Raw genomic sequence first — 18399 nt, forward strand, 5'->3', positions numbered from 1 at the left:
TTTGCAAAGATTTTTAGTGCCAGCTGTATTATTTTAATGTAAATACTGGCTGTTAGTTGGTAATTTTTACCTCTGTCAAGGAGGCTATGTTTTGCTTGCCATTAATGGGTTTGTTTGTTTATTTGGGGAGAGCATTACACAAAAGTTATGGACAAGTTTTGATGAAATTTTCAGGAAAGGGCACAAATGGGCCAAGGAAGAAGTGATTAGATTTTGGCAATGATACATTGATTGATTAATAAATTAACTATGCACAATTTTGATGAAATTTTTGAGATACATGTAGGTCAGAAATGGGCCAAGGAAGAAATTATTAGATTTTGGCAATGATCCATTAATTAATTAATTGATTAATTAACAAATCAGTTACTTTATTTATTTTATGGATAAATCACAAATGGACCAAGGAAGAGTGGTGATGAATAATAAATTAAGTAACAGTTGATTATGACTTAATTATTTGTCTTGACAGAGGTGGGGTGCACTCCCTGAGTGCTTTTCTAGTTTTTTTTTATGGAATTACCCTGTTTTAATATGCAACATACCTTTTCAATACTTTTATGACCAATATTGGTCACTCTATTTTAAATGTTAGTAAAAGTAGTGTTTTTGACTTCTTTAAATCGGTCGATCTCCATATCTTGGTTTCAGAATTGTTGTGTACGGGAATCTACTACCCGTAGTACTATTTTTAGATGATTTGTATTATTGTTCAATGGCATTTTTACGTGAACTGGAAATGCATCATAGTAAACTGAAGAAACAATTGAAGTTCTAAAGAAATATTTATGGCATGGTTTTCAGTAATGGACTGACTACTTAGCTGGTTGATTAATACAATCAAATTTTGAGGACGACAGAATTCATCATTAAATGCATTCTCATTTGAGTCTTGATTCAAAATTATGGTCCCATTAAGCACATGAAACAATTTTATTGTATATTCTTTATTTTATGAACTTAGTTTTATTGCATAAGCCCTACAACATGACCCAACCGCTATTAAATGCACTGTGATATTATTGGCCAAATTGGAAAATGTTAAGCTATATAGCATAACCATTCATATTGTTGAGGTCAGAAGTTTTAGCATCGTTATATCATGGACTTGACGCTCTACTCGAATGCTGAGGATTTTATGCTTCTTGAGACAAGCTATAAAAGCTACCCAAGTGCCTTGTATTGTATTGTTCATAGTGATTGAAACGACCTTTCACACAGTTATTGTTTGTTCCACCTTTTGTTGATGTTTCTGTTCACGAACTGTTTGATATTTATAAGCTACATTATTCATTGAAGTTTTTGTTGATGTTTGGCCAATTGTAAACATATTTTATGGATCATAACACTTTGGTAAGGTCTTTACTTTATTCATAAGGAATACAAAATATTTCTAAATAGCAAATCTAAGAACGTGCTAAAGAAAAAAATTTGTTAGTGTAAGGGAATAAGAATTTTACACTGTTGTTTGGTTATCTACTGGAAGTAACAGACAGACGACTTGCAATGAGATACCCCTTTTTTATTCATCACCGTGTTTTTACTACGGTATATTTTAAATATGGATATTCTAAGGGCAATTACTTTAAGAGTTTCAGTTCGAAACTTCTCCCGCCTCAATATAACAATCGAAAACATTCTCACACTGACGTTCGATTTAAAGTGACATTCTATTCGAAACCTCAAACCCGACGTCAATTCAATTTTTTTGTAGTTTGTGTAACCTTCGATCTCACAACTTTAAAATTAGAAAGAAATATTTGAACGCGCTTTGATAAACATCCCCTTTGATAAAATGTGTATTGCAGTGAATAGGACACTAATTTTACTGCCACGGGGGTGACGTTAAAACTACACGATCGTGGAAATTCAATGCTCGGTCTGTATTATTATCTAGGACATTTTTTAAAAAAAGTTTGGATAATATTCAAAATGCAGCTTGTCGTGAAGAAAAAAAACTTTGAATAGTAAACACAATATCTCTGTTGGGCAGTTTGAATAATTTTCCTAAGATACTAAAGCCGGTGTTGACTGGTATAAAAAAAGGACGTACTACATGTACGTCGCACTTTTTTATCTCGCAACTAATAATTAATCTTTTTAAAAAGATCATTGTTACACTACAAGGAAGAGCCAGCGAGAAAGCAGCGCGAAAGTCAAGTTTTCAATATTATTACCATAAGCTGCTCCTAATAGGCGCAGATAAAGCTAACTTCACACAAAGTCAATTTACCCCGGGGCTTAGAAATTTCGGTTTCAACGTTTGCACTGGACTTAACAGCTTAGATGCACAAAAATGTATTGACATACGCCCAGGGCCACCTGCCCACTTTCCATAAGAAGTACGATCTGGGATCCAAAATAAATCTAAGTTTAAAAACGTAATGTATATTTAAAACCACATAATTCCAATAGCAATGTTAACTCTGTAGATTTCATTTTTAATGTTTTGTTTATTCTATAGCTGTTTAAGCATGCTATTCTATACCTTCCTCGTTTTCCATAACGTTGGTTTTAACCTTATCGCCGTTTACATCTAGAGACAGTATTTTAATGATAGACTATTAGTACTTCAGTCTACTTACTAAATATATTCCATCTTTTAAAAATGAAACATTTGTTTATTTTAAATGATTAGTAAAAGAGTAGCCTTGATCCCCCCCCCCTCCAATGAAAATAGTGATGAGGTTGATTGACAAGTTATTATAACTTGAGCCTACTCGGGTGATTGCTTAACATGAAATGGAATATCCTTACAGTATCATTTTCCTCGGCGAGCAGTTGGATGGCCTTGTGCAAATGCCAATATGTGTGATTGATTGAGAGAGGAAATGACTAGAATGTAAACATCCATTCCTACAAGGGTTTTTCAAGTACCATTTTGGCACATTTATTGAGCATAAAACAAGAATTGAGCAAGCTTTACAAGCAAATAAGCGACTTCTAGACCGATATTATTTCACCCAATTTGTTTAGTACTTAGTAACGAAAGAAATGGGTATGAGAACGTAATTTTTGTAATTAGAATTAAAAAAACTAAATTATTATTTGCACATTGATATGTTGCACATAAAAAAGTAAAACGTATCTGTTGATACAAGAATAATACTGATGCAACTCACAACAGGCCGTCTGTTAAACATTTTAAACTCTCTTGAAAGTTTTGCCGTTGGCCATAGTTAATGGCTGCTGTTTCGAAAAACCCAAAGAACATTCCATTCAATTGCTCCATATTTCATAATTAAAAGGATCGAAAGGCAATAAAAGAAATTCAAACATTTTGTATTTCAACACTTGGCAGGTTCGTGCCACGTGTTCATGTGTCAAGGACAGAAACGCGAATTGCCTCACGTTGGCATTTTGATACGACTTTCAGACTAAAACACTCACGTAGTTCATACCCTTACGACTGGAAAGATTGAAATTAATAATTACTTCACCTCGGTAGTAAACTTATGCTGATAATACTATATGAATTTGATAACATTGGCACATCTCTTGGCAAGGATACTCCAAATCTAAATAAATGTCGCACTACATGCCCTCGTAGTTTAGTAAATGAATGATGTATGTAGGCTATCCCTAGTTGTTATCATCGCGAACTTATACACGGGGGAAATAAATAAAAATTTACTAAGTGTGCAACTATTAATAGATCTATACATAAATCTTCTTAAAACTCATAATATGAATAGATTGTAGACGGTATAACATTATGAATTTGCCTTAACATGATCTATCTGTTTAGGGACGTCCCAAAGTTGTGAAATGCACGGTGTTTCCAATTTCTGTAGCGCAATACCGTTGGCCATCTGCCACGCATAATATTTTTGGGCAGATGTTCGAGGAGAGAACGATTTCGTATTAGCACCTAATATTCCAGTTGATTTTGATGACCCGGAGCTTGCTCTAGAATCTGGATCAGACAGGGTTATCGTTTCCACTGAAGACCCCGAAGCCGAGCCCGCGGACCGGGTGGACGAGGCGGAGCTTTGTCTGTATGGGCTATGAATAATCCTCGGTAATAGTACACTGACCGAATCCGTGTCCGCAGTAGCATTTACTGCGTCTCCTAAACTACCACCACATTGTTTTGAATCTAGAAAATTTCTTTCTTTATGTTTTGGTTGGTTACCATGTGAGCTGTCATGAAAACTGTTCCTTGACGTAGGGCTAGTCGTGTCAGCAAGCTGGGATGCTGACCTTAATGTTTTCTTCGCTTCTTTTACTAAATGGGGTATTTTCCCATTCTTGTTCTTCTCGAGAGATACGTGCTGTCTCTCCTTTTTGGGGTGAAGTAAGTTAACCTGTCGTCTTGCATTGTTTCCGGTACTAACGGGTCTAGATGCAGGATCTTTATTTTTCTTTTCCTTAAAAACGCTCGACCCGACGCGAAGTTGTGTGCCAAAGTCGTCCACGGTCAAATTTTTCAAAGTAGCAGTTTTTTTAGATTTTACTGGTGTTGACAACTGACCATGTTTATTTGGTGTAGTTTCTTTACGTAGTGACCGTGTTGCTTGCTTTACAAGAGATTTTGAAAAGTTACTATTTAATCCCGTTAAGCCTGAAAGTTGTGCATTAACAGCTCGACTAACGTCATATTTTCCACTGTAAACTTCCAATCTCATCTGCTCCAATTCTAACTCTAGTTTCCCGGGATCACAAGGTTCCAATTCCTCTATCATGGGAGAATCTTCCCGTGAGGGAATTTCTAGAATTTTTACCAAATGCTCCTCGTTTGTTGGAAAACTGACTCTCTTTTTCGATTTTGCACTTGAAGGTCCTCTTAAACTCGCTCCACTTGAGGGCCGACTCGGGTCCCTGTTGCCACTGTCCCCTGACTGCACGCTCTCCATGTCCTCCTCTGGCCGTCTCTCGCCGTCACCCACAGGGGAGAACAGGAGAACTTTGTCTCTGTCCATTTCTCCCTCGTCGTTTCTTTCTATCGTTCGTATTTCACATGATTCCCTCGAGGAAGAGAGGCCCGGCTGACTGCCCTTTGCGCAGGTCAGGCCAGTATTGATCGACCATCTGTTAACAAAAACTTAAATACACAACCTTCTCCCTTCCAGTTCCGCCATTTTCTGCTAAGTGTCTGACGTAGAAACTGGCTGCTCTTTGGAAGGTGCTTAGAGGGTCGGTTGTCAGCCACCCTTTCAAATGCAAACACACAACAGCCTGTTAAATAGAACGGTAGTTTTCGTAAAATTCAACTCGACTACTCAAGTGTGTAATCACGATATTGGATCTCCCCGTCTAAGGGGTTTTTCTACAACAACTTATGTAAACACAAAGAAAGCACAGAATGCTATTCCTAACAGCTTTATGCCCTGGATAAATAATAAACAATAGATTTTGAACAATTATGCGGCTTTGTAGTTTGAACCAGCCGCCTGGTGCCGTTGAACAGTGTAGGCTCCAATCATTTATTTCTAAAACACAAATATGATGAAGTAAAAGTAAACATTAAACGAGCTCTGTGAAATATATGGCTGCGTTCTAGGATACACTACAATACCTAATTAAGTTACGGTGACCGGTTACTAAGAAACTTCATTTAGTGTACGAAATAGATCGTTTCTGAATTCGATTTTAGATGCATTGCGACAGATCTACCTAGCTCCTCCAAACACAATCTCCATTAATATGCACTTTGGGTGGGGGGGTGGGGGGGTGGGGGGTTCACTTCGCCAATACAGTTTCTTCCACGCATGTTTATGTTCATTGGGTAGAAATTCATTAACGTAATTTGATAAAGTTAAATACCACTGACGTTTTATCTTACTTCGAAAGAAGTGTTTTCGAGGCTGCATTTTGGCCAGCAACAATGTTTTAGCGAAAGCAGTCGACGTCCATTTGTTTGCTGGATCCTTTCATATATAAAAAGTCAAATTATTTTTAATTTCTTTTAACATTTTATCAATAGAAGTGCAATTTGAAAATATTTATGACTCGATCATGACGTTAACTTACGTCAGAACGTCACAAACAACAAACAACAAACCATACAGCAGCTATATGTTTGTCTCGCTGTCGCAATCTGAGAATATTAAGGTCTATGATGAAAACCTCATCGTGATGAAAACTAAGAAGTCCAGTGAATCTTTTTGCATCCAATTTAACAAGTTAGGTAAAAATTTAATGCACTGCGTACACGTAAATTTTATAAAATTAAGGCAGGATGGCATTTCGAACAACTACGAGCTACTTTGATATTTTTCTTACAATCATATATTATGCACACTCCCCGACCGCAAACTTAGGATAAGGACAAAATATTTTCCTTCCTTTTTTTCTTATTATTATCTTTTTCCCCGTAATTATGGACGTGAAGAATAAGATTAATTTTTTCCAAAGAAAACATTCATTGATAGCAATTTGGGTTTTGAAAAATACATTTCTTAAATATAAATTTGTATAGTTTAGCCTCTTTGGAATCGGGCAATTTTTTTATCTTTGCAGAAATTATAATTACAAAGAATTGTCGCTTGCAGAGCTAATTGTGTAAAATATAAACATAGCAAACAGAGGATCTTAAATCCTTTATGTGGTCATAACGTCTGTTACGTCGAAGCGTCATGTTATTGTAATGGCTATGAAATCTTTTTATCTGCTATTCTTCTCTTTTCTATGCAACAATGTGACGATCCATGTACCATTCGTTGATCGTTGAAATTGTTAATGATTATATGAGTAAAGCTAGTCAAAGCTACTTATTATGTCCAAGTCAACATGAAGAATCAGGCTTATTTTTCTCCATAGAAAACGTACAGTTGATAACTTTTGAAATTGAGAAAATTTGTCTAGATTTTCAATCTATACACATTTCGCATCTCAAGAATCTAGTGATTTTCTTAACTTTGCAAAAATTATATATACAATATATGTCGCTTGCAGTACTTGTGTGATTTTTTCACAGCATAGTCTAAAATCTTAATCATTCGCCTTTCGTCGCTTTTCTATGCAACAATTTGACGATATATTTTACATTCGTTGATTTTCTGTAGTTGCTTTACATCAACAAAATGTTTCAAATTTTTACATTTCGCCTCTCAACAAATAAAGCTTTATTTTTTTTTACCTTTGCAGAATAATAGTTTGTCGCATGCAGCGCCTGTTGTGTAAAATCTATTCCCACTATATTTGACACTCCATACAATTCACTCTTCCTCGTAACATAGTGAATAACTACCCTCTACCAGGGCCACCGATTGATTTTTTACTAGCTATTAAGAGATATGTCTCTGGTTAAATAGATGGCTAATCTCTGTACTGTCGCCTAAGCAAAAATGTCCACAGAATAAAAACTGTGGCCCTGGTAGAGGGTAGTGAATTATAATATTCCTCTATGCGGTCATGCCGTCGATTAGGTCAGAGCGCCACGTCTCTGGTGGCATAACGCCGCAAAAGTCAAAGATAAGAGGCGCTATTGGGACATGAACGAAATACGTCACATGAAACAAATCGCCTAACGTACTATAAGTAAAAGTGCTAAAGTACTATATTTTTTAACCGAAATGAACTGCAAGGGGCAACAAAAATGAAGTCACTTTTGGCAATCAGTGTAATTTTTTCTTTGTTGTAGTTACGTTCCCTGTATTAAAAGAACCAAAAGACAACCAATGATAACAAAGAGGTTTCATGTAATAAAAACTTTTTAATTATCTACAGATGTCTATCATTCCAACTACAGACGAGATATTATCCTCTGCCAAGTATCTCATGTCTATCTTTACAACTTTTATTGAAAGACGACATAAATTATAAAGAAAAGGTAGCATCTATAATTCTGCACTGAACATTAGTCAGAAACTCAGTTGCTCGTGAACAGGTAAAGCTTGGTAGGTACTTTCAGGAATGGAAAGAAGAATAAAACGCTGAATATTTGGATAAATTCTTGCACCAGTCACCACTTTGAAACCATGACATTCTGCAACTGTCTTCTTCTAATGACAATGTTCATCATAATATTTTTATATTTTCTTTGCAATGTCTTTAAAAAAGTGAAAAGAATGCAAATATACAATGTATTTTCTTTGATAGTCTTTTTACAGTTCACCATTTTTGTGAGGCTTAGATAGGTTTGATCTTGAAATGCAGTCCAATCAGTGAAAACACCAAACACTTGAGATCTTGAACAAGATAATAGAAAGTTCTCAGGCCCTCTGGATCCCTGTAACAAAAATAAAAATCATCTTAACGTCAAACTGGTACTGATCAGTCAAAACAGGAAATGCTATAAATGAAAAAGGCAAACGATTCATTATAATAATTGTAAGGTAGACAGACGCCAAAATATTTTCAAAGTTCAGATGTATCAAACATGAATTTCTGAGGTTTTTTTTTTTTCAATTCCTCATTTTCGCCACTGCTGGTCATTTTTACAAAAAGTGAAAAACCTTTCATTCTATATTAACAATAGGAGTCTAATACAGATATTTCTAGTCAATATACAACCTGCCCATAGATATTGTGCTTTAAACATTAGTTGACAATTGAATGGCAAATGGTTTAAAAGCTGGCCATCCTGTAAGCCAGAGTCCACATAAGAGAAATAACAAGATGTTTAACTGAGGACCAAGAAACTCAGGATAGCAAATACCTATTAAAGACCCATTCAATTCATTAAAACATCCAATGGAAATTGATTAAACAAGAAAATAAGAGTTAAGTTTTAATGTACTTTTCTGCACATTACACTTACTTGCTTTGGTTAACATCAACTAGAGAGCCAATCTTTGATGTAGTGAAAGAAATGTGTTCATCCCCAATCACAATTTCTAGTTCCTATGAAATAAAATACAAGGCAATTGTACGTTTGATGAATCAATATTTTTCATTTCTATCCTTTGCTATAAAAAAGTTAAGACCTGTTTCAGAATATCCATTGGGATACAAAGAGAATTATATGTTTCATTACTACTCCCCTTTGCACATGCAGAAACACACCTGATTTGCTGTACAAGACTAAAAAAGAAGAAAAAAAGAAAAAAATATACAAGCCCTTAATATTCAAAGAAGCACTTTCACATTAAAACTGTAACCATTTATATATCAAGCTGGGCCAACTAAGCGGGGAAAAAAAGAGTCCACTATTTCAGAAAAATTACACCCTCTGAAAAAGTATTCAGTAAAGTAAGAAGCAAATATTCACCTGTCTTCCCACTCTGTCTGGGGAAGGCCATAGACTGTCATCTTCCTGCATAATCTCTGAATCTTCAATGATTCTCTTAAGTTCTTCCATCACACTCTTGTGGGCAAATGCCTGCAAACACACTTCTTGTTATTTCAATATCATTAATGGTAACACATTATTTTAAAATAAAATTAAAGAAGTGATGAATCATGTCATTGCAGAGGTGTAACAACTTTTTAAATCAAATCTGATATGCTGATAGATTTAGGCTGAGGTAGCACTAGCAATTTTTTTTATTTAGCCAAATTGTTTTTTTTTTCATCACTTTTTTCTTCAAATGGCTTAAATTTGACTAAAACTAGTCAAACCAACCCCATTTTGATTAGCCAATTGAAGTCAGTTTTAGCATTTGGCTAAATTGGCGAGTGTTAGTGCTACCCCAGCTAGGGAATGCCTAGCATAAAATTCGTGCAAAGTACAATCCTGTGTTAACACAGCGTAGATATCAAATTCGTTAGTAGGAGTGTTAACACATGGACTTCATGTTAGGGAATGCCAAACTTGCCTTGGTCTGGTAAAATATTAAATTAAAACATATACTCTTTATATTCTTTACCTCTTTTCTGATCATTGTGTCATTTTTGTAGTTTGAGTTGTTGGCATACCGAAGTTTTCCTGAAATTTACCAAAATAGGATATCATTCATAATAAAGGGCATAATAAACTAATACATGTAATAAATGGCAATGCTGGCCATTTAAACTTCCAGTTAGCACGAAAATTCAAGCGTAAGCACTCCTATGGACGATTTTGATATGTACAGTCTGTGCTAACGCATGAAAGCAAAGGCCTTAAAAAGTGGGATTAGCAGAGTGGCAGCGGTGTGACTGAATTGCGCAATACACCGCAACACAGTGCAATACACTTCAAAAATCAAATCCAGTTGCATTTACACAAAAGAAATGACCATTCCCAGCAAAGTAGGGTGATATAAAAACAACCTTTATTACTAGGTAAGTAATATCGTTGATATAACTTAACAAATCAGCAAGACTTTTATATTGTCCGGTTGGCACCCATGTTGGCGAGTGGCTCTTCTTGGATATATTACTGGCCAAGAAGAGCTACTCTCCAACATGGCGGCTGACCAAACAATGAAAAAAAAGTCAAGTTGTATCAGCAATATTAATAACTATGTACTATATTTTGCTTTTATATCACCCTATTTTATTTGAGATTACCCTTTCCTGTGTTTACTTGCAACTGGACTTGTGTTATCAAGTGTATTGCGCTGTATTGCAGTGTATTGCCCATTTCAGTCACACCCGAGTGGCAGCTCTGTAGATGGGAAAACTGGTTGACTTCACATTAATGTGCGAGTTGAGGAGATGAGATGTAAAATAAAAATTTGAGAGCTGCCGCACCGCAGCTGGTTCGGCAACTGGTTTTCATTTCCCACTTTTTGAGGCCTTTGCTTTCATGCGTTAGCACAGACAGTACATATCAGAGTCGTCAATATGAGTGCTAACGCGTGAATTTTCGTGCTAATTTCCAGGAGCATTTCAAACATTTTTTAAAAAATAATGAAAAGAAAATGTTCTCTATTACCAATTTCAGAGAAACAATCGCCTCTATTTTCGGCCTTAAATGCAACCTGCAGTTGGTGACTAGCATATTTTTAAGGCCGAAAATTGAGGAGAGCGAAACAATACAGTCAAACAAATCGACCACCGGCGCGCGCGTGGGTTAAACGTCTCCCTTTACTGCTGCCAAAGAAGACCATCTAACTTTGAGGAAATTATGAGAATTTACAGTACAAAAGCTCAGATTGACTCACCATCAGGCCGGAATTCAAATTCAAGAAATTCATGTCCAAATTTGCCTTTGTGCCCTACATAATAGCGGAGATAGAAGTCGGTCGACGTCGCCATTTTGTCTATATAAAGCTAAACGGCTATAAATATATATATATTCGAATTTTATTTATTTCGTCATTCTGTAACAAAAATGTTAATCTTAAGAATTATAAATTCATCATATTATTTCTAAGGTTTATCTACGTAAATAGGTAGCCAAATAAGATGCAATAAAATGTTAATGTTTGTAAATAATAATGCAAACTTACTTTGGTATGCAGAGCTAACTCTGTTAAAAAGATGTCTGCGCCCAAACAAAACAACGTGGTGGTGTCCAGTTGACGTTTATTAATTTTATAACTCCCACGTAAATTGTGATGGGTGATGATAGCAAAGCTGTCGTTGAGCGCCTTGTTGGCACTATAGACTGCAAGCAAGGGGCTGTAAGAGCTGTCAGATTTAATGGTAACACTGTTAGAAATTGACATTGATAGCATATATTATTCATTCAGTCACCGAGAAGTGGGAGTTTGTAACTGTCAGAGATATTATTCAATTTATTCAATTTAAAATATTGCCATTTAAGTTTTTTGTTTCGTGGCACCGAAAGTGATGGATATGTGGGTATTTGTAAAAGATACACGTCATAAGATAGCTGAGCTTTTTTAAAATTATTAATAATATATGATTTAACTGAAAAATAATACACCTGTACATACCTGTACTAGCTTACATTTAAAGTTGTACAGTTAATGATTATTTATTCACATTAATAAGAATACTTCTTTCAGTTGATGGAAACTATTGTCTGACATGTGGGAGTGATAAAACGATCAAATTATGGAATCCACACAAAAAGGCACTGATTAAGGTTTGAATCTTAATTTATACCAGTACTTCATAATAATTTTAATTAGGCCGAATAATTTGAGTGAAAAAAGTGCAATAAAGGAGTATGATTTCATCAGGTGAACATTTTGTCAGAGATCATCACTCAAACAATTTAAAGACTAATGTTTATTAGCTAGATTATCTTTATGCATTATGTACTAGTACAGTTATACCTTTGCAATCCATTCTTAATGTATAAATCCAGTTGACAATACCTCACAATTCATCTAGGTGTATAGTGGCCATGGATATGAAGTACTTGATGCTCAAGCCTCCTGTGACAGCAGTCAGATGTGCTCCTGTGGTACAGACAAGGCTGTCTATCTCTGGGATGTTGCCAGGGGGGTCACAGTCAGAAAGTACAGGGGACATCCAGGCATGTGAAATTCAAATTTCATCACACAGGTTCATGGCTTTTGTAGATTCTGTTTTACTGATGCTTATGTGGGACAGTTGAGTACACAAAGTTTTTTAAAAGGACTGGCATTAATTATATTTTGCAGTGTTTAACATCTGTGAATTAATATTTGAACTTATATTTTGCTGCAAACTTTGAACAATATCAAACGTACACTCAGAAGTTATTAAGTACATTGAGTATATTTTTTACTCCTGTTATGCCCCCAATTCATATATTTGAAAAATATAATGCATGATTTATATTCTAGGGAGTGTAAACTGTGTTCGTTTCAATGAAGAATCTACAGTCATAATGTCTGGGTCGATTGATGGCACAGTCAGGATTTGGGATTGCAAGAGTAGGAAAATGGAACCCATCCAGGTAAGAATATTATATTAAATAATTGTACTTTATTCAATCACCATTAAATTTCCCATCCGTACTGTAAGATATAATGTTACCTGTTCTGTTTAAACATTGGAATATTGGTTGTACTATTATGTAATTATGGTAAGGATGAGCCATTTATTCCTTCTTGTTCAGATTTTAGATGAAGCCAAAGATAGTGTGACATCTGTTGCAGTATCAGATCATGAGATTCTCACAGGCTCCGCTGATGGAAGAGTAAGAAGATATGACCTGAGAATGGGGGACATGCATTCAGATTTTATAGGACGTAAATAACCTATTTTATGTATACATAAGTAAAACATCACAGTGACAAATGAAGCACCTTTTTTACCTTCTAATACTATGTAGATTTTCTGGTAAATCTAAGTAATGGCTCTACTGTAACAGTAGATTTGTCATAAAAATTGCCACATTATGGTATAACCGAGATCAAAATGTATCTTGGAGCAATTGTAATGGAAAAGCTTTTTCTTTTGATATTAGCTAAAATTGGTGTGAACTCAATTTTTTTGTTTCCAAGGTGACTGAGCTATGCAGAATCTTCCCCTTTTAACATATTATTTACACTAGCAACCTACATGTAGCATCTGAGAATACTTCTTTTATTTAAATTTTATTTTTATTTGACCTGACTGGTGGTACCCTGGAGGTGACACGTACTGGGTACTTGCACTGCACATGATCCTTAAGTGTTATAATTTTTTCAACTTTTCAGAGACTGTAACATGTGTGAACTTTTCAAGGGATGGCCAGTGCACTTTGAGCAGTTCCCTTGATAATACACTAAGACTGCTGGACAAAGCCACAGGGGAGCTCCTTAATGAGTAAGGCTCAAGGTTTTTACTGTATTTTCAAAAATAGCTTAGTTAGTGGAATTTAAAGACTCTTCCAAAAGTAAGCATGTAATATTTTTTAAAAAGCAGTGGCAATTTTTTGCACTTTATATGGTTTTATTTTAACAGGTATGTTGGTCACAAGAACGTGCAATATAAAATTGACAGCTGTCTCAGTAGCAGTGACACACACATTTTGAGTGGATCTGAAGATGGAAAAGTGTATGTCTGGGACTTAGTTGAGGTTTGTCAATATACCATACTTAGAACATACTATAAGTATACACATACATGCAGCTACCCTGGATAGACTTACTGACGGTGCCGTAGGAAATGAAGAGAAGGAAGAAGGTTATTTGTTATGTAAAGGTTGCTTCGAATGAACTCCCTTCAGTTTTTCTCAAGTTTCATATGTTATATTTCAGGGCAAACTGTTAAAAACCTTGGACCATGGAACAAAAACAGTCCATTCCTTATCCTATCATCCATCAGAATCCTGTCTATTGACAGCCATGGAAGGCAAGGTGTATGTTTGGAAATCAAAGTATGGACAAATTATTGACCCAGGAGACTAAGAATGGTAGTGCTGTCCAGAGTTCAGGATCATATTTTGATGACTATTCTCCAAATATCCTATGTATGGGAAGAAGTCAGTTGTATTGCAGGCCCGTAGCCAGCAATCTCAGAGTGGGGATTCGTTTTCTGAAAAAGTGGACCTTTTAACGTAAAATCCTCAAGTACATAGCTCAAATTTTACCCAGAGTGGACCTTTCCCCAGCAAAAAGGGTGGTTCTTTCGAACCCCCCCCCCCCCGAACCCTCCTGTCTACGGGCCTGTATTGCAAAAACTGTTGAAAAGCAGAATATTTACTAAAAGTATGATAAAAATTAGGAAAAAACATGCGGAAATTCTTCACACGTCTGAGAGCTGTACACTTGGAGTTCAAAAACCAATTTTACTGGCTGGTTAGATGCTTTTCAGGGACAAATGCATGTTGTTATTTTTATTAAAAAATGACAAAGTCTGATGGATGAAAACATTTTCTTTTATTACATACAAGTTGAGTTTGTTTGCTGATGTACATACCTGCCATAAATCTGGTATGTTCCAGATATATCCATTTATCTAAGACTAATTTTATTCTATGTAATTTTGTATAGGGTACAATGAAGTGATGTGGGTTGTCAATTTTTAAGACAGTGGCATGGTTTATCCCCTTCCAAAAAACAAGTTATTATACCTTATTTATGTAACACCAATAAATGGCCAGTTTCATATATTATTGAAATAAAGTGATCTGGAAACAAATGAATCTAAATTTCCTTTTGAATACTACTTGGGTTTCTTTTTCAGTCCTTTATTAATTTTCTAAGTATGAAAATTGTCTTATCCCAAATTTCTATGAAAAGGGTTTCAGAGAAGAGCTGGTCACTTATCATGAAATGAATATGTCTGACAGGATATTTTACCATTTTTGGAAATTTTAGACTGGGCCAGCATAATGCCTTTAAAAGTCTATTATTTAACATCCAAAGATCTCCATATAGGTTGTAGCCTTTGAGTTGTGAAATTATTTATTGAAACAGTATGTGAAAACGTTTTTGATACAAAACTATCACAAAGAAAAATAAGCCTGACATCTTAACCTGATTACTTACTGATCAAATATGGGGCATTTACATTCTTTGCTTCCCACATCTTGGAAAAAAAATTCGGTGGAATGAAAACAAATTTTCTGCCAATGTGAAGTTATTCGTTATCCATGGACACTGCAAAACAATGACATACATTATTCAGAAATGGCACAAAATGAAAAATATACAAATAAATTAAATTTATTCACTAAACATCAAATTAAGGGTTTTCAGAGAGCTCTCTGTACCTTCATAATCATTGTAGTCACTTTCAAGTGTCAAATATATTTGATCCCTGATATTAAGAAGTAATCCAGCACCAATATGTGGAAACCTTGAAGTAAAGCATGCTATATACTGGTACATCATCCTATAAAAATACGTATTACACTCATCTCTTACTGCATCCCTTCCTTTGGTGGACACGATGGTCTTTGATAATGTCTTTAATTGAGACCTCTAGTCTGCATCAATCCAAAATAACACAGGATTCAAATACCTGTTCTTTGATCGATTCCTTACACTTTTTTACAAATATAAAAACAAAGTCGACCATTTTCACACAAAATTGGCACAATGAAAGGGTTTTATTTCTTAGCTTGTTCTTTCTGATTAAGTCTAGCTGCTTCAATATCTTCAAATGTTGGTAGTCCATGAGGCAGTGAAAGCATGTCATGTTCATCTACCATTATTTTGTCTGCCATAGCTGAAAAAAAAATTGTCAAAAGTTAAGACTGTATTTTGATTAAAAAAGTGCATGCTTTTTATCAAATGCATAAATATCTAAAGAAGATGCTTGGGTTTAAACAGAAAACAGTTGTAATCAAAATTACAGCTACCTTCTACTGTTATTAAAAGTATACAATAAAACAGTATTAAGACAAATTTGCTCTTAGTGTGACAAACTAACCTCTTATCCTTTCTAATTTGTTCATGTAAGCATTATCATACTGATAGCCAACTATGAAAGTGAGCGGCACTGCTGGTATTACACCTCCCAATCTTTTTTGCTTCAACCTAAAAATAATCATTATACTGAATCCTCATTCAATTACAATTTCAACAGCTCCAGTTTACTTTATAAAACATTCCTTTTGCAGAGGTAAAATGTTTTTACTGGTCTACCCTTATTATTATAAGTATTATCATTTTTTTTAAATCGTTATCTATAGCCTACTGCTTAATAAAGTATGGAATAAGATACAAGTTATTTTTAAGTTCAACTGGAATTAGAATTAGAATCTAGAATTAGAACTAGAATTAGAATGGTTGTACTTTGCACCAATTCTTTTAATTCTGCTTAAAAGTGTGTGTGTGTGTGTGTTATTGTATTGATACATATCTTCATGTCTAATTTCTGTCAATTTAAACATTGTCAAAAATTTAACTAAAAAAACAGCTTAAGAGCGTCAAACTTTTGGGATCTAATATCAGTAACTTATGATCAAGATTTCTGTCAAGCATGAATCTTTCAAATGAGAAAATAGTTTCACTGGATCTGTGAACAGTTATATTGAAAAATGTTCGAAGATAAAATCTCTATATTTTTTAGAGTCTTGTATCTAGAGGGTTTTTTTTCTACATCTCAACTTGAGTTGTTAACACTGAAAATCCATTATCTAACATATGATATGCAGAGTTATCTAATACAGAAATGTCAATGTTGAAGTAGATCTTACCCTGCTAATGCTCCAATCACTACAATGCCATAAAAAGCAGCCCACCACCAGAACATTTCACGTGCTCGTGCAATCTGCATGGCCATCATACGTTCACGCATTTGATTTTGTTGCTGCAACATTCTTTCCAGCTGAAAAACAAACAATTTGTAAAGATATTATATATAACTTTTTATCCCTGCCCCTCAAAATAAATATAATAATAATAAAAATTTACTCTTTAAATGCAAAACTGTCTTATTTTGGACATTCAGCACAGCAGACATCTACTTTTGTATGAGATTGTGCAGTGCCATCAGTCTTGTTTTAGATATGAGACACCCAGTCATCAGTTCATGATACCTGTACTTGTATAATACTAACAACCAGTAGGCATATGCATTGCTGTGTACATTTGACCATACAATATTACCTGCATTTGCTGGGACTGCAACATAAATTGTTGATTCTTCTCCATAACATCTCCCACTGTTTTGCCCAAAATGCTACCCATCTTAAATCAGTGTTGTCTATCTGCACTAAAAAGAACTCATGCATTTTAGTTAAATTCTAAATTTCAGTTGTATCTGAAGTGATACAAAATGCTAAAAGGGATAACATCTCTTTAATTTGGTGAGAAAAGTGCCATAAAATGGATTTTCCTGGGGTAACAGCAATTTTCCTAATAACTTACCAATAGTCATAAAGAATCAGTTCCGACATTCAAAGTTAGTTGATTTTTTTAACAGCTTTTTTTCTTTTTTTGTAATAATTGTAATAACAGATTACTGGATAATTGCAATAACCACAGTCTTGGTGGTAAAATGAAATTTATTATACTTTTTATGTATTGTTTACAATATTTATTGTGGAATTTTGAATATCTCATATGAAGAGTTGTTATCCCTAGAGCTGCATTGATATGGTGTATTGTCCTTAAGACTATCCAATGTAGAACGCATTTATTGTTTGCTTATCTATTAGCAACGGTCTTTCAATGATTTCCCTTGTTGGATCATATATAATCTACTGCAAGGCATCTTTCATCACATGAAAATAAACTATCCATTCCATTTGATGAGGTTTATTAATTAAATGAATTGTTTTACGATTTCATATATGGCTGAAGATCAACACACTTCTATTTTATTGTTAAAATCTTGTTATGTATTTTGGTTAACTTAACTTCTGCTAATTTAAGTACAGATTGAAGGTTACCATACATAAGGTCAAAATATGGGTCAAAAACTTTACCCAAAGCTGTAACTCATGAAAAGTAGGCAAGTAACAGGAAACAATTTTATTCAAAGAATACCAATCAGGAAAATGGTTGAAGAATGCTGATCGTTTATAAACGTACACGTAGCTTAAGTGCATTACCTTTTCTAAGACCGAACGTGATCTTACTTCTCTCTGCAGTAGCAGCGGATGAAACTCAAGAGGTGCAGTGGAAAATATTCTCCTTCACTAGAAATACCCAGTTATGCCATGAAAAAAAGCTACTTCCTGTTATTTTTTTTCAATATTCAATTAAATTTACCCGTTTGTGTAAAGAATATAATACAACAATGCGGAAAATC

At 34.7% G+C, this 18399-nt stretch overlaps 3 protein-coding genes across 4 annotated transcripts; 1 reads left to right on the forward strand and 2 right to left on the reverse strand.

Annotated features, from left to right (window-relative positions):
- Positions 1 to 7637: 7637 nt before the first annotated feature.
- Positions 7638 to 11091, reverse strand: LOC106163581 (protein mago nashi homolog 2). Its single transcript, XM_087004687.1, has 5 exons — positions 10974 to 11091; positions 9753 to 9811; positions 9155 to 9265; positions 8705 to 8787; positions 7638 to 8173 (listed from the first exon to the last, which is right to left on the reverse strand). The coding sequence occupies exons 1-5, from the start codon at positions 11065 to 11067 to the stop codon at positions 8074 to 8076; spliced, it is 447 nt and encodes a 148-aa protein (XP_086860813.1). The 5' UTR covers positions 11068 to 11091; the 3' UTR covers positions 7638 to 8073.
- A 178-nt stretch (positions 11092 to 11269) lies between these two features.
- LOC106163565 (WD repeat domain-containing protein 83) lies at positions 11270 to 14835 on the forward strand. The gene is made up of 8 exons (XM_087004623.1): positions 11270 to 11457; positions 11784 to 11863; positions 12115 to 12263; positions 12556 to 12664; positions 12827 to 12959; positions 13410 to 13518; positions 13657 to 13771; positions 13953 to 14835. The coding sequence occupies exons 1-8, from the start codon at positions 11370 to 11372 to the stop codon at positions 14100 to 14102; spliced, it is 933 nt and encodes a 310-aa protein (XP_086860749.1). The 5' UTR covers positions 11270 to 11369; the 3' UTR covers positions 14103 to 14835.
- A 511-nt stretch (positions 14836 to 15346) lies between these two features.
- On the reverse strand, positions 15347 to 18369 carry LOC106163582 (plasminogen receptor (KT)). 2 transcript variants are annotated; one of them, XM_024076902.2, is made up of 5 exons: positions 18200 to 18369; positions 17253 to 17358; positions 16841 to 16971; positions 16072 to 16178; positions 15347 to 15867 (listed from the first exon to the last, which is right to left on the reverse strand). In XM_024076902.2, exons 2-5 carry the CDS (start codon positions 17331 to 17333, stop codon positions 15749 to 15751), a joined length of 438 nt encoding a protein of 145 aa, XP_023932670.1. In that variant the 5' UTR covers positions 17334 to 17358; positions 18200 to 18369; the 3' UTR covers positions 15347 to 15748. The 2 variants fall into 2 exon arrangements, with proteins under 2 accessions (XP_023932670.1, XP_013396673.1); XM_013541219.3 differs by having other exon boundaries at positions 17253 to 17353; positions 18200 to 18362.
- Positions 18370 to 18399: the final 30 nt, after the last annotated feature.

This window comes from Lingula anatina, chromosome 1, assembly GCF_051362555.1.
Source record: "Lingula anatina isolate TDL-2025a chromosome 1, LinAna3.0, whole genome shotgun sequence".
NCBI lineage: Eukaryota > Metazoa > Brachiopoda > Lingulata > Lingulida > Lingulidae > Lingula > Lingula anatina.